At 38.2% G+C, this 27,240-nt stretch overlaps 2 protein-coding genes across 7 annotated transcripts in view; both read left to right on the top strand.

The window, feature by feature from the left end:
• Nucleotides 1-219: 219 nt before the first annotated feature.
• Nucleotides 220-17,484, top strand: PTGR2 (prostaglandin reductase 2). 4 transcript variants are annotated; one of them, XM_079913109.1, is made up of 10 exons: nucleotides 220-290; nucleotides 4,713-4,797; nucleotides 6,111-6,229; nucleotides 8,270-8,461; nucleotides 10,679-10,849; nucleotides 11,882-12,091; nucleotides 13,112-13,233; nucleotides 14,373-14,460; nucleotides 15,214-15,253; nucleotides 16,081-17,484. In XM_079913109.1, the coding sequence occupies exons 2-10, from the start codon at nucleotides 4,761-4,763 to the stop codon at nucleotides 16,164-16,166; spliced, it is 1,065 nt and encodes a 354-aa protein (XP_079769235.1). In that variant the 5' UTR covers nucleotides 220-290; nucleotides 4,713-4,760; the 3' UTR covers nucleotides 16,167-17,484. The 4 variants fall into 4 exon arrangements, with proteins under 4 accessions (XP_079769235.1, XP_079769238.1, XP_079769236.1 ...); XM_079913110.1 differs by lacking the exon at nucleotides 220-290 and adding an exon at nucleotides 297-364; XM_079913112.1 differs by lacking the exon at nucleotides 10,679-10,849.
• Nucleotides 17,485-18,323: 839 nt separating this feature from the next.
• ZNF410 (zinc finger protein 410) overlaps nucleotides 18,324-27,240 on the top strand; it is a 40,703-nt gene continuing 31,786 nt past the window's right edge. For all 3 annotated transcript variants that reach the window (XM_079914712.1, XM_079914713.1, XM_079914711.1), the window contains exon 1: nucleotides 18,324-18,600. The gene's annotated coding sequence lies outside the window, so the exon portion shown is untranslated. The remainder of the gene's footprint in view (nucleotides 18,601-27,240) is intronic.

Raw genomic sequence — 27,240 nt, 5'->3', positions numbered from 1 at the left:
GGTAGTAGGGGCTGCCATAGGCCACCAATCCCGGTTAACTTATTAATACACTTTGCCCATACATGTGACTAGTCTTTAAATCTCCGCACCTTCCCAACCTTCCACGGAAACGCTGTGACCCAGGCAGGTCCGTAGCCTAAACTTCAAAAGCCCGCCCCTGGGAGGGGAGGGGGTGAGGAGCCGAGGTCTAGTCGTGCGCCTGCGTACTGAGGTCGGAGGGCCGAGGTCGCGCGGCGAACCCCTCGCCAGCTCTGCAAACCGCGCGAGATTTCCTCCCGAGCTCCTTGGCGGTGAGTGAAGCGCGGGGCTCCGCCGGCCGGGTCTGTTAGGGCTGGGGAGCCCGAGGCTTGGTCGGGCCCTTCAGGTGAGGGAGGATCAAGGAACCAGGGTGACCTCCCGGCTTCCTCCCGGAGCTGCTGGCGACGCTAGCATTATTGCCTACGTCACTGGGATAGGGAATGCTGGAGAAGAAGCAGAAGCAGGGCTTTTTTTTTTTTTTTTTTTAGAATTGTTGGTAGTAAGCAACCTCAAGTTTGGACATAATTGTGTTTAAGGTGTCCTTGGGATGTTCATTTAACACATATTTAATGGGCACCTACCATGTGCAAGGCATAGGGGGTGAACGTAAATCGCTGAACTAAACAGGCATGATTCCCTGTCTTGGTGTTTACATTCTGGGAAGTCAGTCTGAAATTCTGGGTTGTAGACGCAGATTTTTAGTAATTTACGTATGAGTGGTTGGTAGTAGGAGCCAGAGAAGGTGAAGCCACTGAGAAATGGAAGAGCCATGCAGGAATCCCCACACACTAGGGGAAAGGAAGGAAAAAAACAGAAGTCTCAAAGGAAAGGAGAGCGACCGTCCAGAAAAAGTGGAGGAAATCCCAGAGATTTACACGTTTTGTAATAAGGCCGTGGGCAACAGTCATTTGTGGCAGAATAATTGAGCAAGATCAGGGTAGAGAAGTTTTTTTGTTTTTTTTTTTTTAAAGGTGTTAGGAATCTCATGTTATGGCAGTGGTGTGTGTTGTGTTTGCCTGTGGGTTCTAGTGCAGTCATTACCAGTTGTGCGACCATGGGCAAGTTATTCAACCTCTCTGTGCCTCGTTTTCCTCCTCTATAAAATGGGAACAGTGACAGTACCATCCTCAGAGTGTTGTTGGATGGAGGGGTTAAAGGAGACAATGGCTATTAAGTCTTTAGCCCAGTTCCTGGCACTTAGGTACATTCAGTAACCAAGCTGAGAGAAGGAACTTTCCCAAGATCCCGCGTGATTAGAAGCAGGATATGTACTCTGCTTTTCCTAGTTGGGTGCCCTACCCCTTATATTAGGCTGCAAGGTAGACATTAAGATAACACACTCTTTTTGACTGGCACTAGAATTTTTCAGTTGATCATTGATCTGGTATTATTTTGGAATATTGTTTACCACCAGTTAGGAACCTACGGGCAAATATGGTCTGCTTGATGTCAGTCAATAAGGACTTGAGTTTTTTTTCCCCTCCCATTTGGGATGAATAACACCACCACCACCACACCTCCTTTCAGATCTAGAGCTGGTGTATCATATTGTATATTTTAATTTTGTGACTAAATTTCTTTATGTTTTAAATGTGTTGTGCTATGGAGGGATATTGCACGATTATCCTACATTAGTTAATTGTAGTGTTTGATACTTGAAAACTTTCTAATTTAATACAGAGGGAGAAAACTTTAATAGTGTGCTTTTCATGCTGATAAGCAGTATTTGGACAAATCTACAGTGCATAATTTCAAGTAATAAAACATACATTGAAAGTAATTAGGGAAAAGGGTGGCAAAAATGAAACTTCATTTGGAAAGACTCCTTTGAAAATTTAGCCATCTTGGTGCTGTTAATCACCACTTAAGGTCAGTTATCTTTGGATCCAGTATCAATTTGGAAAACTTTGCCTTTTAACCCTATGTAATTTACACACATGGTGATTCAATAGGAGATTTTCTTTAAAAAAATACATTTAGCCCTGCAAGACATTATGGACTTCTCGCTGTGATGAAATAGGATGCACACAGCACCACCTTTAAAGATTCTTGCCTAAAAAGTCTGAACCTGCATCTAATCAAACCTCTAGATCTAACTACCTGTCAAGGATAAGAGGGGAGATAGAAGAATGAAGTAAATGACATTATGAGAAAAAAAATAAAAATAGGGACTTCCCTGGCGGTCCAGTGGTTAAGACTCCGCGCTTCCACTGCCGGGGCCACGGATTCCATCTCTGGTCAGGGAACTAAGATCCTGCATGCTGCTCAGCCAAAAAAAAAAAAAGACACTATAAGGATGCAACCGAAGGTCATTCAACAGACAAAGGAATGAAGAAACATGTTTTTTCAACAATCAGTGACATGAAATAAAAAAGGGGAGACTCAAAAATACAGTATATGGACCTTGATTCTTACGAACCAACTGTAAAAAGACGGAATTTGAATGTGCACTAGGTATTAGATAATGTCAAGGAATTATCTGGACTATTAATTCTGTTATGTTAATGGCATAGTGTTTATGTTTAAAACAACCTGTTGTTACAGATGCATAACTGAGGGATTTTTGAATAGGATGATATCTGGGGTTTTGTTTTAATGGGAAGCTGGGGAACGCAGTCCTTAGCTGGCAACATTGTGTCCGAAAGGAGAGAGTGTATATTGAGAGCAACCAGCCATTAAGGTTACAACCAGTGAGATTATAAATATATACATTATAAAAAGTAAGGAAGCAAATAAGATGAATATCCATGTTCTTCATTCTGTTTTATGGAATGCCACTAACATCAGACATTTAGTTCTTAATTAGGAGCAGAATTCCTCTCCTCTTGTAAAGGGTACCTACAGAAGAGTTGAACATTATTATGTGGCTATATACGTGAAAACCGTGTTTGGAGGTGATTGGCGGGCAATAGTGGAAAGAGTGAGGACAAGTGAGATCTGGGATGAGGAGATTTATGTTTCAGTCCTAACTCCTCTGCTTAACTGCTATGTGATCTTGGGTACAAACTGTACCTCAACTTCCGTTGTAAAATAAGGATATTACCTATATACTTTGTTTTAAGAAATAAATAAATCTGTGTGAAAGTTCTCCATAAGTTATCTCCATATAAATACTATGTTACGCAAGATTTGAAAAATACCCCGTGATGATTATCTAACATTTTTCTGAGAAGTATACATAAATCTCAGGTCTATATAAGAAACTCAGGTACTATATGGGATTAGAGAAATACGAAGAAATTCTGCAAATTTAGAAACTAGATTAGGAGTAGAGTCATGGGTAAATGAAATTACCCAGTGATACAAGGTAAGCATTATTAAATATCAAATGGATCTACAGATGGTTGTCAAATGTCTAAGTGTGCTGCTGTATAAACTTTGAAATGATGCTAAGAGCTAAATATATTGCAACTGTTGATAAGCAACAAGGATATATTGTATAGCATGGGGAATTATAGCCACTCTCTTGTAATAACTTTTAGTGGAGTATAAGCTGTAAAAATGTTGAATCACTATGCTCTACACCTGAAACTAATATAATAATGTAAATCAACTATAATTTAATAAAAAATATGTTGCAATTGTAAAAAAAATGTCATTGATATAATTGTTGTTCTTGGGCTTCTCAACATTATTAGGTACTAAAGAGGATGAAATAAAATATCTAATGAGAGAAGACAACTAGTAAATAATTTTAAAAAGGATAATATTTGCTTAGTAACTTAAAAACCAAACAACTTAGGCATATAGGATGGAAATTTTTATGTAGTAGTTAAGTGATTGGAATGTCAGACAGCTTGGGTTTGGATCTCAACTCCACCACCTTAGGAAAGTGCTTAAACACTTTAAGGCACATTTCCTCATCTATAAATTGGGGATAATAATAAAATATTTAATAGAATTGTTAGATTAAATGAAATATATATTAAATATTATTAAGTACTACATGAATATATATGTGCATATATATATATGTATATATGTTTCATAGCACAACAATCCTTGGTACAGAATAACACTAATGGTCTGTTCTCATTTTTAGTGATGGATAAAGTAAGCATGCCCAAGTCAGATACTGCTAGCATTGGAACTTCATTTTGCTTCTTTCATTAGCTCAGATTGTAAACCCAGAACAAACTGATCCTTTTTTACTCACTTGGCCATTCTATATTACATAATTTCCTAGAAGGTGAGGATTTTAAAATGCTTTTGATGTATTACTTTTATAATCAGCAGAACTATTAAGAAATTTCCATTTTGATAAATGAATAAAAGAATTTTTGAAAATTTGGTTACATCTCAATTAAATGGCTAGTGTTTTATTTGCTACTAGACTAACTGGCTAGCTCTGGAGGAATATATCATATTGTTTTCTTTTAATCAAGCTACAGTAGGAGCCTTAATCATGATGGCTTGAAGATGAATGTGCCTGAATTATGAGGCCAAAAACATTTTGTTCCACTCAATCTTCAGTGAATTTGTTCTTATTAGTCAAATATTCTAATTAGATTTAGTCTTTCTTCATATATTTGCTTTAGGAGGCAAACTCTAACAGGAGAGACTACATCTTTTTTGGATCCTAAATATGATTTTTCCTTTCCTTGTTCAGAAACACAAATGTACATTTTTTTTTAACTTTTAAATTGTTGAATATTTCATAACTTACTTGTGATTTAAAACTTTTCTGTTTATAGGAGTTATTTTATACAGAAGTCTTGTGAGACCACTGTGCAAACAAGGTGATGATTGTACAAAGAGTGGTATTGAATTCCCGACCTGGTATGTATTTGTCTGTGATGAATGAACAACTGTGGTCTTTAATAATTATTAATGCAAATGGAGGAACAAAAAGTAATAATATGATGTAAATGTGGTAAATGAGGTAGGAAGATATTAACACTAGTAGAGATATTAGAAGAAACTCTTTAAATAATATAATATTCATTTTAAATTTTTATTTATTTATTCATTCATTCATTCTTGGCTGCGTTGGGTCTTTGTTGCTGTGCACAAGCTTTCTCTAGTTGAGGTGAGGGGGGGCTACTCTTTGTTGCGGTGTGCGGGCTTCTCATTGCTGTGGCTTCTCTTGTTGCGGAGCACGCGCTCTAGGTGTGCGGGCTTCAGTAGTTGTGGTGCATGGGCTTAGTTGCTCCGTGGGATCTTCCCGGTCCAGGGCTCTAATCTGTGTTTCCTGCATTGGCAGGCGGATTCTTGACCACTGCACCACCAGGGAAGTCCCAATATTCATTTTTTAAAATGATAAGTTATCAAGGCCACTTGTTGGGGAAATAAGGTATTTTAAAATATTATAATTTTTAGAAGGTTATATTACAAATATATGTGGCTTTTGTTTTTTCTTTGTAATGTGTATCATTGATTCTTAAGATGTGCTTTTCTGTTTTATGTGAAAAGCACTGACCTATGTCATCCTAGGTCATCTAACCTGACATCTAACCTGAATCATAGAAGCGTAGGCATGGAAGTAACCTGAGAGGTTTGGGCCCATGCTGCCTTGATTTTGGTGCTTACCTAGCATGTGGCCTGGGAAAGACACTTACCTTTTCTCAGTTTTAGTAAAGTGAGCAATTAGATTAAAATGTCTACATTCTATTTTCACCTTATAAATTTGATGATTCAATGAATATGAAGTTTTAATTATATTCATTTAAGTTTCTCTTTTCATCTTAAAATGAGGAAGGATAGTTTACCTCTTTACTTTGGCTAATGTGGTATTTCTGCTACCTTGTAACTTTTAATTTTCATAGTTAAAAAAAAAAGCTGGCTGTGCTTTTTTACTTTTTGAAATCCTTCTATAATTTTATAACAGATGAGGTGATTTACCTGTAATCACCTTAAAAAAGAAATTTTTACATTGACAGCAATATGCCAAAGGAAATTCTTGGAGAAAACCAAGAGCAAGTGAAACTATTTGAAGAATTTATGCTGAGTTACAGAAAAATTACAAAACAATATGGATTTATTCATGTGTGTATTCCAGGAGTGCTCTAAATCTTAGAGTGACCTTTTAAAAATAATAGATAATTCTATGGGAAAGTGACTTTTTGATTTTATATTTTTGCCTAATATTCTAGGAAAAAATGGTAATCCAGTGGCAGAAAATTTCCGAGTAGAAGAAGTAAACTTGCCAGATAATATCAATGAAGGACAAGTACAAGTCAGAACTCTTTACCTTTCTGTGGATCCTTACATGGTAAGAATCAGGATTTTGTGACTTAGTGAAAATAATTTTATTTTCATATTTTTTCATGTTGCATCTGAATTTCATTGTGTAAGCCTCATGATTAATAAATATTTGAGGGACTTCCCTGGTGGCGCAGTGGTTAAGAATTCGCCTGCCAGTGCAGGGGACATGGGCTTGAGCCCTGGTCCGGGAAGATCCCACATGCTGCAGAGCAACTAAGCCCGTGGACCACAACTACTGAGCCTGCCCTCTAGAGCCCGCGAGCCACAACTACTGAGCCCGCGCGCCTAGAGCCCATGCTCCGCAATAAGAGAAGCCACCGCAATGAGAAGCCTGCGCACCGAAACAAAGAGTAGCCCCCAATCGCCACAACTAGAGAAAGCCCGCGTGCAGCAACGAAGACCCAACACAGCCAAAAATACATAAATGAATAAATTTATAAAAAAAAAATTACTCTGAACCCTCAGACTAGTTCTTTCTGTTATACTTTCTCAAAACAGTACCTTGACCTTCAGCCTATATCCCAGTTGTAATTAATAATTATTTGTGTTGTTATTAGATATTTATTTTCCCTAATAAAAAGTTATTATGACAAAGATCTTATTTATCACTGTATTTCCAGTGACAAGCGTAAGTGCTTATTAAGTATTAAAGGAAGGAAGGAAGAAAATTACTTTGGTTGCTTTCACTTGACACTGTTAAAAAAAAAAAGGACACAAGCATCTTTAAAGGGGAAAAAAGAAATCTGATGAACATTAACTTATTGAAATTTTATATCATTCAAAATTCACAAGTAATTTTAATCACTATGCGTGTACTGTATTTTACATGGTTATATTTAATATGTATATACTATTTTGATTTCATATTTGTGATTTTATATTCATACCTTCATATGAAAAACTAGTCCAGATATTATTATTATTTTGGTGGTTGTATAACATTTTATTCTGTTGACATCACTCGCTTACCTATGAGGAATTACTCGTTCCCACTTTTTCTGTTAACCTTAAGAATCAGGTTCTTGGTGTGGCCAGTATCCAATGGCTGCTGCACTTGCTTTTCAAGAATATATGGGAGAGGCACACAAGCAGAAGTGTGGTGTATTCCCATAGAAGCTTCTGCCTCAATTCCCTGTGTGGTCTTTTCCCCTGGTGAACTGAACCAGACCATGGGGAGCCCCTTGATCAAGCAGCCTTCCATCTATTCCATCTCCTGGACCACACTGTAGGCTTGTACATCTTGGCCTTCATGAGAGAGGCAAGAGTGAGCCACAGAGAGGAAGAAAGCCTTGATTACCTCTGGGAGAAGTCTTTAGCCCTAGTCCTATGGAAAGGTTTGGTGCTATTGTGACATTATGTCTTTGAGGAATAAAGAGAACATCCAGCTGAGGTTAGGGGGAATGTTGTAGTGCTTGGTCTGAAGTTGTGATGAATAACTGTACAAAAATTGTTTCATTTCTCTTTTGGGTTATTTCCATTGAGGAAGCAGTATTGCTTGGCTGAAGAAATGAGCAGTATTATGGTCTATATGTTACTAGTTTGTTTTCTATTAAAAAAATGGACAGTTTTATAATATTATCAGCAGCAGTAAGTGTACCTAATTTGCAACAATCCATTGAAACCATTGACACAGTATCTTGTATTATTTTTGCTAGCATAATGTATGTAATATTACATAAATTTCTTTAAGTAGTAAGAATTTTAACAGCTTTATTGAACTATAATCCACATATCATACAGTTTACACATTTAAAGTGTACAATTCAGTGGTTTTTAGTCTATTCACAAAGTTGTGGAACAATCACCACAATCTAATTTTAGAACATACTTAAATTCCTTTTAAATTTCACTCTTGTTATAGAGGGGATACTTTTTTTTCAGGATAAAAAATAACTGAAAGGAAGAGAGAAATTAAGGTAAGTTTTGTTTGGCTAACACTGTACTTAACATTACTTGTTACATACTTTCTTTTAGTCACTGGGTAAATTAGTAAACTCTTTCAGTATTATCAGAGAGAATTATCCTAATCTATGTTTTCTTTTCTTAGCGTTGTAGAATGAATGAAGACACTGGCAGTGACTATATATCACCTTGGCAGCTGTCTCAGGTGGTTGATGGTGGAGGTATTGGGATTATAGAAGAAAGCAAACACACAAATTTTACTAAAGGCGATTTTGTGACTTCTTTCTGTTGGCCCTGGCAAACCAAGGTTATTCTAGATGGAAATATCCTTGAAAAGGTGATGTATAATATAAAGTATCTGATTTTTTCCCCCCCTGTAATTCCTTCTTTATGCATTTGGTGCTCAGTTCTTTTTGTTATCAGGGAAAAAATAAAAGCACATGTTTTCTTTTTAGATAGCTGTCAGAATATGGAAAGCCTTTTATTCCTCTTCCACTGTTGGTTGTAACTATGTATGACAGTTCTTAGATTGCCAATGAGTGATGTTGTTTTCCATATTTAATTTCTCAAATTTTAAATAAATGTTTTATACTAAGAACTAGAAGGCCCCTTATAGTTGTATGCTTTAAAGTTTCCTGAGAAATTTCCACTTGACTTACAAAATTCATTTGGTTTGTGCTTGAAATTCCATCTTGTGTCAGAAATCTTGAGTTCGGTTTCTACTGTTAGGCTCAACCATGTGGAATTACCAATATTTGTCTGTTTTGACCTACAAAAACTGGCAGCCTCATGTAATTCAGCCTAATATTTGTCATCAAGGAAGTTACCTTATATCTCTGAACCTCAGTTTCCTTATGTGCAAAATGAAAACAATAGCTACCTCACAAGTGAATGTGAAAATTAAATTTAGCTATGATAAATGTGATTAAGGCTTTGTAAAAAGCTTTATAAAATTTTAGTATTTTTATGATTACCAATTATTATAATCAGTTAAAGACAGCTGTTAAGATAAAATGAGATGCGGGAGACATTACACAATCATTTGCCAACTTAATGGTACCAGTAAAATATATTTAACTAGAAATTTCATAGCAGGAGGTGAAAGAGAAACATTAAGCACTTTCTAGTTTTCCCTGTCATTGTGCTATAGTGGGAAATTGAGCAACTGGAGAGAGCTTAAAAATGTTTGGGGAGTAGGTACTAGAAATGAGGAAGAGGAATTCAGAAGGGATAGAAAAATGATCTTTGCTAAAAGCAAACTTATCTCACAATGTTTTTATACTGGCTTTACTAATAAATGACTATTAACTACAGGATACATTTCTGTGTAGTGTACAGTAGACCTTTCTGTATATTATAGACTTTAATATCTCCATTACCTTTATTCACACACCAGACTTAACTGATAGCCATTTAAAACTGCTGATTACAAACTGCCATTTTCTTTTTTTGTGGCAGACCAAGGTGGTGAATCTTGATTACTTTTGGTGGTTTATTGAGTTTTTACCAAAATTATTCAATTCCTTAAAAACTATTATAAAACCTTTATGGTAGGGAGTCTTTCTATATAATTTTTTTTCAATTCTCCCTAATGTTACAGATAAGAAAACAGGCACAGAAAATGCGAGAGAAGTATAATTAACTATTGATTGGGCCTGGTAAACATATAAACGTAAAATGCTAAAAAGCTGACAGAGACCTCATTTTATTCTGTAATTAAGCTAGAAGAAATTGTATCACAGCTTCCTTACATTTCCATGGACCATTTTGAGCATCAGTAATGAGAACTGTTAGAGTTTGAGCTCATTTTTATATAGATAAATGTTTACTCTGGAATTGCTCAGAGATTTTTAAACTTTCCAGTTTTGCCTAGTGTTTTCCTGTTAAGTGTTTCCTCTCTTTTGAAATATTTGGGACATTGACAAGAAAGAATGTTTGGTATCTCTTATGTGGCAATTCTTTTTTAAAGGTTTTGTAGGGTTTTTTTTACTATAAAGAGAAGTAATATTCTTTTTTTTTTTTTTTTTACTTTGTACAAGTAAATTATAGAATTTTAACAAGACTGAAGAATGGTTTACTGTTCTTGAAACTATGTTGGGTTGTTTATTAGTCCACTTGAACTGCCATTACAAAATACCATAGACTGAAATTTATTTTCTCACGGTTCTGGAGTCTAGAAGTCTGAGGTCAAGGTGCTGGAACATTTGGTTTCAGGTGAAGCCTCTCTTCCTGGCTTAAAGATGGCTGCCTTCTCACTGTGTCCTCACACAGCATCCAGCCTTTCCTCTGTGCACCTGCATAGAAAGAGATCTCTGGTGCCTCTTCCTCTTTTAAGGACATAAGCCCTATCAGATTAGGGCCCCACCTTTATGACCTCATTTAACCTTATCTCCTTAAAGGCCCTATCTCCAAATATACTCACACTAAGAGTTAGGTCTTCAATATATGAATTTGGTGGGGACACAATACAGTACTTAACAGGTTGTCTCTACCCTGTTGACTTAAAATGGAAATTCCTAGTATTATTTTTAAAAGGTATGTATATATTTTTTAGGTAGACCCACAGCTTGTGGATGGACACCTTTCATACTTTCTTGGAGCTATAGGGATGCCTGGTTTGACTTCCTTGATTGGGATACAGGAAAAAGGTCATATAACTGCTGAATCTAATCAGACAATGGTTGTTAGTGGAGCTGCTGGTGCTTGTGGATCCTTAGCTGGGCAGGTAAACTTTTGGAGAATAATCTGATTTTCTAAAAAACTAGTCATAACTGAATCTCTGGATATGTGTATATAATTTAAGATATAAAATTGAACAAATTTATACTATGATTATTTTACACATTTTTGGTAGAAGTGATGTTATAGCATGCTTAGACTCTCTTCTTAACAATATGAAAAATGTTACAGATTTTTGTATTTTGTTCTTTTTTTTAAAATTTTATTATTTATTTATTTATGCGGGACGCGGGCTTCTCACTGTTGTGGCCTCTCCTGTTGCGGAGCTCCGGACGCGCAGGCTCAGCGGCCATGGCCCACAGGCCCATACGCTCCGCGGCATGTGGGATCCTCCCAGGCCGGGGCATGAACCCGTGTCCCCTGCATTGGCAGGCGGACTCTCAACCGTTGCACCACCAGGGAAGCCCTGTATTTTGTTCTCTTTTAACCAAAACTGACATGGTAAATGCTAGAGCATTGCTGTAATCAATATGAAGAAGAAAATCACAGAGTACCTGTCTGGAATTACATGAATTAAAAAACAAATTTATATTTTAAAAAAATCATCTTCAAATAAGAAAGCACTTATTGGGTTCTAGAAGTATAGTAAATATTATGATAGAAATTTATAAAGTACATTGTTTTATGAATAATAGCCTTTATAGTGTGAAACCATTGAAACAAAACATTTTATCTTAATAGTGATTTTAGTTGCTCACAGGCCTGAAAAATATTGAATTGCAAGATAGAGATGTTTTGGGTCTGACTATTCCTTTTATGACATCATCTTTAAATTGCGAGATTTTAACATTCAAACTAACTCTAATTTTATTCAATCTTAATTTTTTAAAGAATGCCATTATATCTGTTCTCAGTTCTTTTGGTTTCAAATTACTTTCAGCTAAAGGCCTTAGAATCTAACCTCAGTTGTGATGAACACTTTCATATATGTACTTGTATTAACTTTCATACTTTCACATTTTTATATTTAAATTGTGACAGTTGAAAGTTGTTTAATTTTCAAAAATTTTCCCCCTAGATTGGCCATTTGATGGGCTGTTCCAGAGTTGTGGGAATTTGTGGAACACCTGAGAAGTGCCTCCTTTTGACCTCAGAACTGGGCTTTGATGCTGCAATTAATTATAAAGAGGGGAGTGTGGCAGAACAGCTCCGTGAATTATGCCCCTCTGGAGTGGATGTTTACTTTGACAATGTTGGAGGTGACATCAGTGATACAGTGATAAGTCAGGTTGTTTTCTGATTTGTTTGTTATAAATTTGAATACTACGGTTTATTTGATGTGATATCTTTTTACCTGATAGAGAGAAAAAAAAACTTTATAAAATTGTAGGGTTTATGGTGAAAAACATGATGGTCAGTATTGTAATTAAGTGATACAGAAGAGCTTGCTGAAGCTACTTCCATTTGTTTGTGGATTTGCTTGTGGATTTGCACTGTGAGCATCAACTTCAGTTCTTTGCTAGCAATGTTATATTTTCACCTGTAATTTATTTTTGTGAAAAAATACAGTTGTATTATTCAAATGAAATTCTAACCTTTAACTCACTTCTAACCATCAACCAACTTAAATCAACCAACTTACAGCCATGACTTTGGGTAAGGAAAGGATTTTCATAGATTGCAGGTATTTACATATTTTAACTGACAGTGTTACAATTTATCAACATTAGCTGTTAACACTGCATTGTCCTTTACTCTATGTAAAATTGTTTTCAATTGAGGTGAAATTATTTAAATTCTAAGAAATACTCTACCAATAATAACAAAAGTAAGCAACAATGATGACAATGAGAACTAATGCAATTCTTTTGCTGATTACCAAACTCTTATTTACTGCTGTGTTCCTTTGCAGTAGACTTATTTTCTAGCTAATTAAAGCTCTCTAATACATATAATGGGTAAGTCTTCAAAACAAAATCAATTACTTGGCATTATAATTATATAATACTAATTATAATACTATAATGCCAATTATAACTGGCATAATAGTATTGAATACTATAGGGAATTCCCTGGAGGTGAGGTGGTCCAGTTGTTAGGACTGTGTGCTTTCACTGCCCAGGGCGCAGGTTCAATCCCTGGTCAGGGAACTAAGATACCACAAACCGAGTGGTGTGGCCATTTGAAAAAAAAAAAAAAAAAGATTAAATATTACAGTCAAGGAGGCTTTCATTGAGGCAGCCATAAAATTAGTAAACATAGGGAAGGTGTATATCTTAGGTTATAATCATCAGTTTTCTCTGAACAGATGAATCAGAACAGCCACATCATCCTATGTGGTCAAATTTCTCAGTACAACAAAGATGTGCCTTATCCTCCTCCACTACCCTCTGCTGTAGAAGCAATCCGGAAAGAAAGAAACATCACAAGGTGTGTTCTATACTTTCCCCTTATTACCAGATCCAAGGGGTTTAAAGATCATGGATGAATACAAAATATGTTGTTCTTCATATATAATTTTTCTTATTAAATAAAACTTGAAAATGTACATTTTAAGGTGGTCATTTAGGTTTTGGTTAACTAGGTCCCTGGCAGAAAACGTTTTGAAAGATGCATCTGTTCAATCAATCTTTCGCAAATCTTTTTTCGAGTGTTAGAAATTCCACTCGTATTGGCTTAAGTGCGAAGGAAATTTATTGGCTCATGTATCTAAGAAGTTCAGTATTAGTACTGGCTTAGATTTGGCTGGATAAAAGGTTTGCATAGTGGTGTCATGACTCAAGTTTTTTTTTTTTTAATTAATTAATTCTTACTTTTGGCTGTGTTGGGTCTTCGTTGCTGCGCGCAGGCTTTCTCTAGTTGTGGTGAGTGGGGGCTACTCTTCGTTGCCGTGCACGGGCCTCTCATTGCGGTGGCTTCTCTTGTTATGGAGCACGGGCTCTAGGTGCACAGGCTTCATTAGTTGTGGCGCACGGGCTTAGTTGCTCCACGGCATGTGGGATCCTCCCGGACCAGGGCTCAAACCCGTGTCCCCCGCACTGGCAGGTGGAGTCTTAACCACTGCGCCACCAGGGAGGTCCCATGACTCAGTTTTTCTTCACCCCTGGGCTGTGCTTTCTTCTGGATTGTCTTGGCTCCCTCGCAGGCTCTCCTCTTGCAGCAGCAGGAGGATGACTGTTACCTTTACTCTTACATTTTACCAGATTAGCAATCCAAGCAAAAAAGAGAACAGCTCTCTTCTTGCAGTTTTATCACATCTCCAGGCTGATACTTAATGGCTCAGACTGGCCTGGCTTTCGTTACATGAGGGTGGGGAAAGGATGTCACCCACAAAGTAAAATCACAGTGTTACTACCAAATGGGATTATAGATGCTGGGCAGAGAATACAATAGAAGTCCATTATACTTACGCTTGTAACTACATCTAAAGCTATATCTGACCAGACTCTGTGTGATTAAGTCCTAATGTTTGAAAGATTAACAAATTTTAGTGTTCTGGAATGATTTGATTTGGGCTTTCTCACTCCCTCCCTAGTCTCTGATCATTATCCTTTTCTTCCCCACTACAGAGAAAGATTTCTGGTGTTAAATTTTAAGGACAAATTTGAGCCTGGTATTCTCCAGCTGAGTCAGTGGTTTAAAGAAGGAAAGCTAAAGGTAGAACTTGCTTCTGTTCTTTATCAGTATTATTCTTCCTGCTACTTGATATACTTTTGTATTATTTGAATTTAATATTAGTTTTGTAATAAATATTTCTACAGAAGAAAAGTATACTGAATATTATAAATTAACTTTACCTCCTGAGTGAGGATAACTCTTCTGATTGAGAAATCCTCTCATTATTCCCTTTATCTAAAATTTTATTAACGTTTACTTTTCTTAGACTATATTACAAGATCAATAGGTTTTTGTTTTTTCCAAATTGTAATATTCATTAACACATATTTATGGAATGCTACTATGAGTTGGAAGCTGTGCTTATAAGCACCTCCTAGTACCTCTCCACCACCATACATCTTTCCTGCCCTCCCTGGACATTCTGATAGATCCCTTGGCTGTGGCTGAAAATCAGGAATTATCGATCTGGGGTCCAGAGACCCTGACCTAGGATGTTCTTGAAATGTGAAAATAATAGGCAAAGTTGTATGTGTGTGTGCTTATATACTTTGTTTTTTGAAAAGAAGGTGTATAGCATGTGATATTACAAACTGAAGATTAGACAATGGGAAAATAGGATTGTACTTAAAAAATGAATTGATAGGAAACTTTTCTGGACTACCTACACAAAATGAAGATCTCTTTTTAGACAGAAAATGCTAAATAGTATTGCTGCCTTTTGTAAAACTGAAAACTGTTAAGTAGAAACACTTAAGTCTAAAGAATATAAAATATACCTATTTTGATTTACAGATCAAAGAGACTATGATAAATGGATTGGAAAACATGGGAGGTAAGATGAATGCAGATTTATTTATTATACACATGAGTTCAGCACAGATACTCTCTTTTTTCTTTTAATTCTACTCCTCTGTTGTTTTTTTCTTTTTAAATAATTTCTTTCCTGTAAAGTCTTGATCAAATTTCATGAAGTTCAACTTAGTGGTATTTAAGAGCCATTGTTTTCTCATTTCAAATTGTAAAGTAAGTGTTTCTTTGGTTTTGTAAATAACTTATGAAAAAAAAATGTAAGAATTGTGAAAGTCATTTAGCCTCTAGGTAACTTTTTCTGATTGAATGGTTCTAAGCCATCATAAGATTACATGAAGCAAATTTTCAATATTGGGTTTTTTTTTTTACTAACATACACAGATTTCAACACTCTCTTTTGTTTCAAATAAAGAGGATTGAATAAAACTGATAATTTTTCCTTTTTGAGAAAAAAATTTTAATATATTTGGAGATGTATATTTCACTTAGTAAAACTTTATGACTAGATTTCTAATATTTTAAAGTTATTTAAAAATTGTTATTGCTGACATTTATCCTCATATTTATTTGCCTCTAGTCTTCAGACTCTGTAACAGTGAACATGGATGTAGACACCAATTAATCATTTCTAGTTGGATAAAAACACATTTTTAACATGTTAATTGGGTTAGTTTGTCCTATAACTTTGCCAGTGTTTTACTTGAGGTTTCTTTTCATGACAGTTTCCTTTTGTACTTAAAATCATTGAAAAAATTATTCAAATTAATTGTATGTGTCTGACCTACTGATAAACATGTAGGATGGTGACATTTATGTTTTCAGATAACCTAGTTTTTTTTTTCTTTCCAGCTGCATTCCAGTCCATGATGACAGGAGGTAACATCGGAAAGCAGATAGTTTGCATTTCAGAAGAAACCTCTTTGTTAACTCTGTAAACATCTTCATTAAGGAAATACACAGATTGCTTTCCGTTTTGCACAAAGATTTCAAGATACATTAAAAAAACCCTTAAGAGTACAGATACCTTTTGATTTAAATGTGATCATAGGTGATATTTTCTTAGCTGCATAACATAATTCTTTCCTGTGTCTTCAATATCATATATGTATTCTTCATCCAATATGATTATTTACAATAATAGATTGAAGTCAATATGACCTATTTTTCCTTCTTTTGCTAAAACTAATATTACATGAAATTTATATCAGATATTCTGAAACCACTGGAGATTTGATGTAACTGTTTAATAGATCATACAAAAGATTTTTTAAATAACTTTTATTAACTTCATAAGTTGTATTTAAAATAGAATACTTGAGAAGGCACTTAGTAAATATTGAACTGGACATGCTTTACGTAATTCTTTTTTTTTTTTTTTTTTGCTTTACGTAATTCTTGAACTGAAGCTTGGTGAAGAATAAATTGGGATGGTCTTTCCATATTATAGATGGAAGAGGGACTTAACTGCAGGGTGTGTGTAGGGGTTTTGGGGAATTCAGAGCTTGTGGAACAGTTTTTGGGATAGGAGAGCAGAGGCTTTGTGTTGGGAGTAGTATGATAAATTAAATAACTGAGGTTGGTTAGGTTGATGGAGGGACTAGATTTACTACAGAAGATATGTGTTTTGCCAAGTAGTTCACAGTATAGCCTAAAAACTCAAATATATATTGATAAAAGCCTATGTTTATTTTAGGTTAGCAGGCACATACTGTCAAATAGTTACAAAGATTTCGAGGGCAAATAGATATAGACATCAATTCAAGTTTTAAATGATGAAAAAGATTTAAACAACAAATACAGCTTCGGGCTTCCCTGGTGGCGCAGTGGTTGAGAGTTCACCTGTCGATGCAGGGGACGCAGGTTCGTGCCCCGGTCCGGGAAGATCCCACATGCCTCGGAGCGGCTAGGCCCGTGAGCCATGGCCACTGAGCCTGCGCGTCCGGAGCCTGTGTTCCGCAACAGGAGAGGCCACAACAGTGAGGCCCGCGTACCACAAAAAAAAAAAACAAAAACAAATACAGCTTCAGAAAGTGACAGAACTGAATGAGCAAAGTAACAAATGGTCATAAACATGGATGTTCAAGACCTATTAATGTACCTCTAAATAAGAGCATTTGTTTTATTAATTGTAATCAACCCTTTAATACAGTAAAATTGAGGATATTTTCTGAGTGTTGTGCTGGCTTATGGTCAGCTGTTTACAAACTGCAATATACTTTTGTGTAGATTCGAACTGTGTTAGTAATCAGTCACTCCAGTTGACCTCAGTGGCCTTCGCTTCTTTCTTGTTTTATATACTTTTCCAGAGAGAGCTGCATCTCTTGTCTGTGTGTTGATAACTCCCAAATCTGTATCTTATTTCTGACCTCTTGAGATAGGTAGGGACCTTTACCTCCAAGTAAATATCCCATAGGCACCTGGAATAGATAAACTCGGCTTATCTAAAGAGGAATTATCTTCCTCTGAAACATGTTGCTTCTTTGTTTTCAAATCACCATCGTTGGTGTACTAAACTACTCCCCTGGTTTCTTCAACCTTGTCTCTGTCCTTGAAAATGCCCTTCTTAGAACACACCTTTAATTCCCACTGCCACTATCTTAGCTCAGTCCCTCCTTCATCCTTTGGCACGCAGCAAGTATTCAAAAATTAGTAATTTTACAAAGTCAGTCAAACACATAAAGCTCTAACAAGTTGCGGCATCTAGCCCGAAACTCAAGTGTTCTAGCACCGGTGTGGACATCGGAGAGCTCTTTACATCCTACTGTACTGACGGAACGCAGACTCCAGGGACTTCACCTTCCAAAAAAAAGTTCTACACCGGAGTCTCAATTCTTACCCCACCTGGTATGCAATGCAGAACTAGATTCTGCAAGTTCCCTTCTCGGGCAGTGAAGCTTCGAGGTCCTCTTCACTAAGAACTTTGATAAATGTTTTAAGTAGTGATCTTTTCTTTCTCGCTTGCATCCATTGCAACGTGTACTGATCTCAGCTGACAGGAGATAACTACCCCATCCGCTGCAGTAGGGAAGCAGTGACGTCACGCCTAGAATTGACTGACCCCGTTTTTCGGGCTTCGCAGACCACGGAGCTACAAAGGCCGAGAGGGAATGAGTGGGAGGCAGGAGACCGCAGTGCCTTCCCTCTCCGAAACAAGCCTTCCTGGCCGCGCAGGCCAGCGGCCCCCGGGGCGGAACCTCCTGCGGGACTTCCGCAGCCCGGCTCGGAGGCGAGCGAGTGGGTGTGTGTGTGTGGGGGGCGGCCAAACTTCCTGTCCCGCGCTCGAGCTGCTTCCGGCGGGAGCCGGAAGACGCTCTGTGTGGACAGAATTCGGGACCAACTGACGGACGGACGGCTGCCCGGGACGGAAAGGTGAGCTCCGGGGTGGGCCTGATCGACCCGCTCGGCTAGGTGGTCCCCGAGAGGGAGGGAGCCAGTGCTGGCTACTCAGGGGCTTGGGCCGAGTTTGCCCCCGGAGAGGACAGGGAAACCGCCCCGGGGCACCCCACCCGGATCTGGAGCGGCCGGTCTGAAGCCCTACGGCTTCGGCTCTTCTCGCGGGCTTTTGGGGCATATGTTTCGGCTCCTTCGCTTGGTTTCGGGGCCAGGGGCATGGGGACAAGACCAACCTGGAGAAAGAGTCAGCGAGTCCCCGCGGCGGGGGCTCCTGGACTGCACCCTCCGCGAGGCCTGCCTGCGGACCTTGGGGCCCTTCACTAGGCTGTTGTAATGGGGGAACGAGGATGTCAAGGCGACTCTGCCCTGGACATTTCAGCCCAGACCTACCCTCTTCTTTGGTACGTCCGCTTACTTTCTCGGTCTAGAAGAAGGAAGGCTGCCGACTCGGAGGGTCTGGGCCACTGGTTTCTCCTTTGCGTGTCATTTCAAGGCGAGGGTGTGGGCTGTGAGAGTCTACAGCCTTATGCATTTCGCAGGTTGAAGTTTCTTCAGAGAAAAGAATTCAGTTAGTTTATTAAAGTTTATCTCACTTGCTCATGAGGCTCTGAAACGCATTTAGGAACCATTTGAAAGTTAAATATTATTAACTTGGAACTTAAGAATTTGTATTTCTTCCTCACTTTGGCACAAGGACCAACACAGCATATTTGCAAAGAGAATGAAAGAAACATTTTAAAATAAAGCCAGGGGCATTTTGTTATTTTTAGAGAGTGAGAAATTCCACTTTGTGTTATCTTCGTGTGAGACAAGGTCAACTAAACTCGCAGTCAGAAGATTTAGGTTCTAGTTTTTTAAGTTTTACATCTAAGTAGAGGTCTAATTTTGGGCAAGTTAATGTCTAGCTTTGGACTTTTTTTCCCCTCTGTAAATGAAGGGGGTTACCTATTCATTCAGCAAATATTTCCTGAATGCTTAGTTTGTGCAAAGCATCGGTGGAGAAGGGAGAAGGATGGGAGAAGAATGATAAATTCAATGAACCTTAACCAGTGAGAAAGATATGCAACTAACTCCCAAGGCAGGCTGAAATAATTGCTAAAGAGAGGTTAAACTGTGTTGTGAGAACACCAAGGGAAGGACAGATTTGTTCTGACTGGAGGGAAAGGAGTCTTCATGGAGGATGGCGTATGAGTTGGATTTTAAGGACTGGAAAGGATTTCAAAAGATCACAGCTGGATTGGAGGGTTTTATTACTGGAGGGTCTTATTACTGGAGAACTATCACAAGGGAAAGGGACCTTGAGCACTAAAATAGGTTGGAGTGTTCATTTAGTAGCCAGTCCAGTGTGTACTGGAGAAAAGGGTTCATTGAGGAATATAGTGGATGCTGCAGTTGGAACAGTATTTGAGGACATATTGTTGAATATTTAAAATGCCATGCTTAGGGATTTGACTGTTAATTCTGAAGCCCTGAACTTTGGGTAAGGGAAGTGACGTAAGCATTTCTGTGTTTTGGAAAGATGAGTGGCTGCATAAAAGATGGAATGGAGGGCTTCCTTGGTGGCGCAGTGGTTGAGAGTCCACCTGCCAATGCAGGGGACACGGGTTCGTGCCCCGGTCCGGGAAGATCCCCCATGCCGCGGAGCAGCTGGGCCCGTGAGCCATGGCCGCTGAGCCTGCGCGTCTGGAGCCTGTGCTCCGCAACGGGAGAGGCCACAACAGTGAGAGGCCTGCGTACCGCAAAAAAAAAAAAAAAAAAAAGTTGGAATGGAAAGGGGAATTTTAAGGGCAAGGTGGCCAGTTAGAAGCCTATTTTCATAGTGTAGTTGAAAGATAATGAAAAACCTAAACAGGGCATTATGGTAGGAGTAAATTTGGAGGAATCAGAACCACTGGGATTATTTAAATATGGAGGATGAGAGAGATTGTTCAAGACCTAGAATTTGTAGCTGAGTGGGAGAACAATTGGGCAATAACTGAAATGGATAATACAGGAAGAAGAACAGGTTTGGTGGGGAAGGTGACAGTCTGGATTTTGGACATTGTTAAAATTGAGGTAGATATCCACATGGGGTTACTTAGCAAGCAGTTAGAAATGAAAGTTTGGAGTACAGAGAGAGGTCAGAAATAGAGACAAAAATTTGGGTATGATTCACGGAGTCATTCATTCGTTATACAAATATTTGTTCAGTGCCTACTAGCTGCTTACAGGAAGTTTGTATAAAAGCCCTTTAAACTCATAGTAAAGACAGTCTCAGAGCTTCACAGTATCAGAAATGACTCTTGGAGACCTAAATTCCTTATGAATTACCTACAATACTTTGCCAGGCACTAGGTGATGGGTTCTGGGTTCTGGGAGATACAGTAGTGAACAAGACAGGCTAGTTCTTGCCTTTGTTTATGGAGCTTACAATTTAGGGGGTAGCCAGACAAAAAGTGAATACTGTATCAAAACAAAAGAATTAGAAATTGTGGTAAGTGCTGTAATGGAGACAGCAGAGATAGAAAATAAAAGTGGGGGTATGAGGAACCTTCCTTGGATAAGGTTATCAGGCAGAGCGTTTCTGCATGAGTTGATAGTTAAGTAGAGCCCTGAAGAATGAAAAAGAGCAATGGAAGAGAAAGCATTCCTAAGTAGAGGAAATGATGTGTGCAAATCCCTAACATAGGAAAGAGCTTAATATGTTCAAGGAACTAAGGGAGAGTCATCTGGCTGGAGGTTGAATGGAGGCAGGAATGGATCACATAGGTCCTTATAGGCCAGGATAAGGAGTTTGGATTTTTTCTAGATGCATTGGGAAGCCACGTGAAAAAAAAATGTGAAAATTCACATTTTAAGATGATATTAAGGGATGTGAAGAGAATGGAGGGAGGCAAAGTATAGAAGCAGGGAGACCAGTTAGGAGACAGTAACAGTACTTTAAGGCAAGGTTGATGGTGGCCTGGAGTAGAGTAGTGGCAGTAGAGATAGAAGTAGGTGGATTTGCGATCTCTTTTGGAGACAGAATCAAGTCCAGACTTGCAGCTGGACTGGATACTGGGAACAAAGGAAATAAAGTAATAAAAGTGACTTCTAAATGGGGTGAATGGTGATCCTCCCTTGAATGGAGGGTTGTGGTCAGAGGGGCTGGCAGGGGAGGATGGGAAATAGGCTTGGGAGAAAATTCATTTTGAACATGTTAAATTTGAGATATCAAAACATGAGGTAGAGATGTCAAGTAAGCAATCCTTCCTATGTACAAGTTTGCAGCTCAGAGGAGATATCTGGGCTATAGATAAAAATTTTGGAGACCGTATCATTTAAAGCCATGAGTTCACACTAGGAAGAGAGTCTAGCAAGAGAAGAGGGCCTGGCCTGCAAACTATCCTGAAGAACATTAATATTTAGAGGATGAGTGGAGGAGGAATATAGGAGTTATCGAAGGAAACTGGAGGAATGGCCAATGAGGTAGGATTAAAATAAGAAGTATCTTAGAAGCAAAAGAGAGTAAGTAAAGTGTTTGAGGAAGGAGGCAGTACTTCTAAGGGAAAATATCAGTTATGGCTCTGGTTGCAAATGACCAATTTACTTGAGGAGAAGAGGAATTTATGACAAGGATGTGGGCAGCTGACAGGATCAAAGGAAATGCTGAAGGCCCTGGCTTTGAAAAGGACAGGAATCTGAGCAGCCCCAAGGGGAGGCTGCTAATTGCAGTACTGGAGTGAATGGGCTGCTACAGCAGTTTTCACCTTAGTTACTTCTTTTAGAATTCACGTTCTGAGGAAAAGTATCTGATTTGTTCATCATGGGTTGGGTATCCAGCAGTTGGTCAGGATAGAAAAGAACACCTTAATCTATAATCGCACTCAGAATGTATCCAGTGGGGGAGGGATAGATCCCCCAACAAAATGTGGATCCTGTCACCCAAACGGGGGAATGAATGTGGAACAGTCAAAAATAATAGCTGTCCCTTGCAAAGGTCAAGTAAGATTAGGGCAGCAAAGTATCCATTAAATTTAGCAGCATGAAGATCATTGGCTTAAATTTGTCTCTGAAGGATTGCAGAGAAATGGGGAGGTGACCGGAATAAAAATCAGGGCTATAGGAATGGAGCACCCCAGAAGATCCTGTGAAGAGAAGAGGGAAAGCGCGCGCAGGATGAATGCTACGGTTTCTGAGATTCATTCTGGCTTCACAGTTCTGTATTCCAAATGTCTTTTATCAGTACCCGTTACCACTTTTTCATTAGAATTTAATTAACTCTCATGCTATATCATATACTAGATATGATATTAAAAAGTTACTTGGGGGGCTTCCCTGGTGGCGCAGTGGTTGAGAGTACGCCTGCCGATGCAGGGGACACGGGTTCGTGCCCCGGTCCGGGAAGATCCCACATGCCACGGAGCGGCTGGTCCCGTGAGCCATGGCCGCTGAGCCTGCGCACTGTGCTCCGCAACGGGAGGGGCCACAACTGTGAGAGGCCCGCATACCGCAAAAAAAAAAAAAAAAAAAGTTACTTGGTTTTTCTGTTCCTTTCACTACCATTTTATGCCAAAACTTAAACTGCTCTTTTTTAAATTTTAATTTTTGGTCTTTGGAATTCACTAACATTAGTAGAATTTTGTTTGCGTTTTTTAAGTATTAACTGAGTTTTGTTCCTGTCTGTATCTGTGGTCAGCCACAGGTTTCGGGGGAGCTGAGAAGCAGATTGGCCCATGGTAAGAGAGACTAGTCCTCTTGGTTGAAATTATGTGCTTTATTTTAACCTTTATGAATAGTGACCAATTGGGGGAGCACAGTGTTTCTCAGTTTCTTCCCTCTTTTTTCTCAAGCCTCCCTCAGTCTTCCCCTTCTTTCCAAAACCGGGTCAAGGTCAAGGCATTTTCTACCTCCCTCAAGAGGATAAGAGCAATACTGGTATTCTGGGCTTTGTATTCTAGGGTGGAATCACATTGCTTTTTGGAGGTTGGCACAATGCTGTTCTGTTTCTTTCATGATGCAGAGTATTAAAGCCCCGGTCATCTTTCTGTTTGGAATACACTCCCTTCTGTATGGTAGTCAGGACTAAGGCAAGAGACCTGTATCAGCTCTGTTCCCCTGTTGCTTGCTTAGTTTACTTTGGATTGGTTTTTCCCTCCCAGTATTTCTTCATGTAGCCTTCATTGGTTTTAGGCCATACCTACTCTAGGGAAATGGTGTTACCACTAATTCTGTCTAGTATATGAGAGTTCTTCATTAGGGTGTGGGACCAAAGACTGGTTAATTAGAAAAACTACTTTGTCTTTCTTTGCCTAGTGTGTAGTATTTTCCTTTGCAGACCTCAAGGAGGTTTGAGGTTTAAGTAATCTCAATTTCACCAAGACTTTTATCAATGGTAACTGCTGATTGTTTGTAATATATACTTATAGCAGGTTTATATCTATGGCTTTATATTTTAAGACTGATTCTGTGTTAAACATATGCATTTTAGACACTTGAAAATACTTTACAGTGTTTTTCTATCTGTGGGACATAACCTGTTAATAGCTGTGAGAACATTTTCGTGGATCTTATCATTTAAAAATAAATTCAAAGTGCATGAGATTATTATATGTTAGTATTTTATTGTTTTATGAAAATATGTTATTTGTGTGTATCTCTGTGTGTGTTTCATTCTCTGGGTTATGATGGAAAATGTATCTTACTGTGGGTTGCAGTCAAAAGTTTGAAAACCACTGCTCTATAGGAAATTTGGACTCAGTAACAAAAAGCAGATTTCTTAACCTTTTATAGTATATTAAGCGTTTGATAGATTTACTTGTTTCTTAAGCACTTATGCAGAACTTTGTTTCTGAAGAATTTTGTAATTATTTCTATTGCCTGATATATAAATAATCTTAGGGTAGACCTATTTCATTTCTGTATTTCAGATAAGTTTCCGAGGGCCAAGAAGATGAATAGCTTGCCCAGGTCTCAACCAACGAGTCAGAGGCAGAATTTAGATTCCTGCTTTAGAGACCTTGGATTTTTTTTTTTTAAACATCTCAACTTCTTTATTAAACTTGTTCAGCTCCTTAGTGTTAATGCATAATTTGCTGGATGATGTTGAGTGTACTGTATAAAAAGAATACAGTTTATCAAACTTCAGTTCCCAGGATTTATTTGGCTAAAAACAAGAAAGAGAGTTGTTTTCAGGATGGCCATAGAGATTGCTGTTGTCCTAAATCAACTTTGCTGTTGTTACTTATTCCCAGAACTTTTCAGGGCTTCTTGTGTTCTTTGCTTTGGTTCATTGCAAAGGTTTGTGTTGCGTGCATTTTTTTTAACCCTTAGGCTGACTATGGGGTAATATATTCAATAATAACAGTGGTAGGGTCAGTGGATTTCTAAAAAATATAATATGTGCTAGACCAAGATTGTTCCTTTAAGCAGTCTAATATGCTTTCATGGCCATAGGGAACCATGCACATAGTAAAATTTAGTTGTTGCCAAGGGTAGAGGGAGAAAAGGTCTGAACAGTATACTTAGACCAATCCTTCGGTTTCTGAGATCAGTTAGTTTTGTTATGAACTCTTCATCCGGAGCCAAGATTCCTTATTTATGTTATGATTTGTGGAAAATAGGATTTGATGTGCCTGGCCTTTGTTGCTGATAGTTAAATATCATTATCTCTTTTATTTTTTATGGAGCTAAATTAGTAATTTTTCTATTTAGAAGGAAATAAGAATACAAATTTTGTCTGGGTAAAGATACAAAATAAAAATGAGCAAATATTACTGTCCAATTAAAGGACTTTGGGTGATGTAGGCGACTGCTTGGTATCGCATCTCTAATCTCTTATCTTAATTAATATAAGAAAGCCTGGGAAGAAATTTCGTCTGAGACCCATAATTATCTTGAAAATAGCTTCTCTTTGAGTAAAGCAGTGTCTTTCACTCTAGTGTCATGTAAATTGCATTTGAAGGAAAGACATTGCATTGGACACTCCCCCCCAACCCCATACTGGTACATTATTTTTATCATAAATACTTTAAATATACTCAAACGAAAAGCTAGGTAATCGGGCTTCCCTGGTGGCACAGTGGTTGAGAGTCCACCTGCCGATGCAGGGGACACGGGTTTGTGCCCTGGTCCGGGAGGATCCCACATGCTGCGGAGCGGCTGGGCCTGTGCGTCCGGAGCCTGTGCTCCGCAACGGGAGAGGCTGCAACAGTGAGAGGCCCGTGTACCGCAAAAAAAAAAAAAAAGCTAGGTAATCCTTATCCCTCCTGTGTTGAACCCCTATACCTTTTAATCAACTATAAAATCAAAACAAATTTACAAATAATTTAGTACTAGCAATGGTAGGGTCAGTGGAATTTTTAAAAATATATGCTGAAGCAAGGTTGTTTTCTTAAGCAATCTAATATGTTTTGATGGCCATAGGAACCATGTATATAATACAGTTTAGGTTATCAGTGTTATGTCCGTTGTTACCATGGATTTATATCTTTATGAGTAAGTATATAGACGTAAACCATACCAAAACCCAAGAAAATCCAAATTAACATTCATATTATGTTGTAGAGATGTTCTTTTACTGAAATGAAATACTTAATGTTGATCTGAATAGTGGAAAGATTTAGCTTTGGATTCACTATTATATATAATCTGTTTCTATATTTTAACTTTAGTAATAGCAATGTAGAGAATATCATACAAGGTAGTATTTGTGATGTGAAGGCATTGTGAAGCAGTTTATGATAATCAGATCTCATATTCAACCAAAACTGGCCAGAAGTCCTTGAATGCCAATTTCAGTGAGGTATTGTTTGATAATTTTGTAGAGTTAGAGTTGGCTTATTCAGAAGAAGATAAGATTTGTGTTGCAAATAAAAAGATAACACAGAAAGGGAGAAAGTTTGGGCAAATCTTATATCTGGTAAGGGACTCGTATCTAGAATATATAAAGAATTCTTACAACTCAATAGTAAAAAGACAACTCAATTTAAAAATGGGCCAACGATCTGAATAAGCATTTCTCCAAAAAAGATGTACAAATGGCATATAAGCACATGAAAAGGTGCTCAACATCATTAGCCATCAGGTAATGCAACTCAGAACTACAGTGAGTTACCACTTCACACTCACTAGGATGGCTGTAATAAAAAAAGGTGTATTTTAAAAGGAGAGGATAGGGAGAAATTGGATCCCTCATGCACTACTGGTGAGATTGTAAAATGGTGCAGCCACTTTGGAAAATAGCCTGGTAATTCCTCAAGAGGTTAAACACAGTTACTGTATCACCTATCATTTCCATTCCTAGATGTATACCCTAAAGAGTGAAAACATATGTCCACACAAAAATTTGTACATGGGGCTTCCCTGGTGGCGCAGTGGTTAAGAATCCTCCTGCCAGTGCAGGGGACATGGGTTCGAGCCCTGGTCCGGGAAGATCCCACATGCCGCGGAGCATCTAAGCCCGTGAGCCACAACTCCTGAGCCTGCATGCCACAACTACTGAAGCCCGCGTGCCTAGAGCCCGTGCTCCGCAACAAGAGAAGCCACTGCAATGAGAAGCCTGCGCACCACAACGAAAGAGTAGCCCCCACTCGCCGCAACTAGAGGAAGCCCGCACACAGCAACAAAGACCCAACACAGCCAAAAATAAATAAATTA

The sequence above is a fragment of the Stenella coeruleoalba genome (genome assembly GCF_951394435.1).
Source record: "Stenella coeruleoalba genome assembly, chromosome: 2".
Taxonomy (NCBI): Eukaryota; Metazoa; Chordata; class Mammalia; order Artiodactyla; family Delphinidae; genus Stenella; species Stenella coeruleoalba.
The sequence above is the reverse complement of the archived record's forward strand: the minus strand, read 5'-3'. Positions and strand labels throughout refer to the sequence as shown.

What these genes read in the sequence shown, in the direction of transcription:
- PTGR2 (XM_079913109.1), top strand. Translation starts at nt 4,761, where the DNA reads ATGATTGTACAAAGAGTGGTATTGAATTCCCGACCTG. An exon ending in ATGGAAATATCCTTGAAAAG is followed by an intron (nt 8,462 to 10,678) that starts GTGATGTATAAT and finishes TATATTTTTTAG; the next exon opens with GTAGACCCACAGCTTGTGGA. An exon ending in GTGGATCCTTAGCTGGGCAG is followed by an intron (nt 10,850 to 11,881) that starts GTAAACTTTTGG and finishes TTTTCCCCCTAG; the next exon opens with ATTGGCCATTTGATGGGCTG.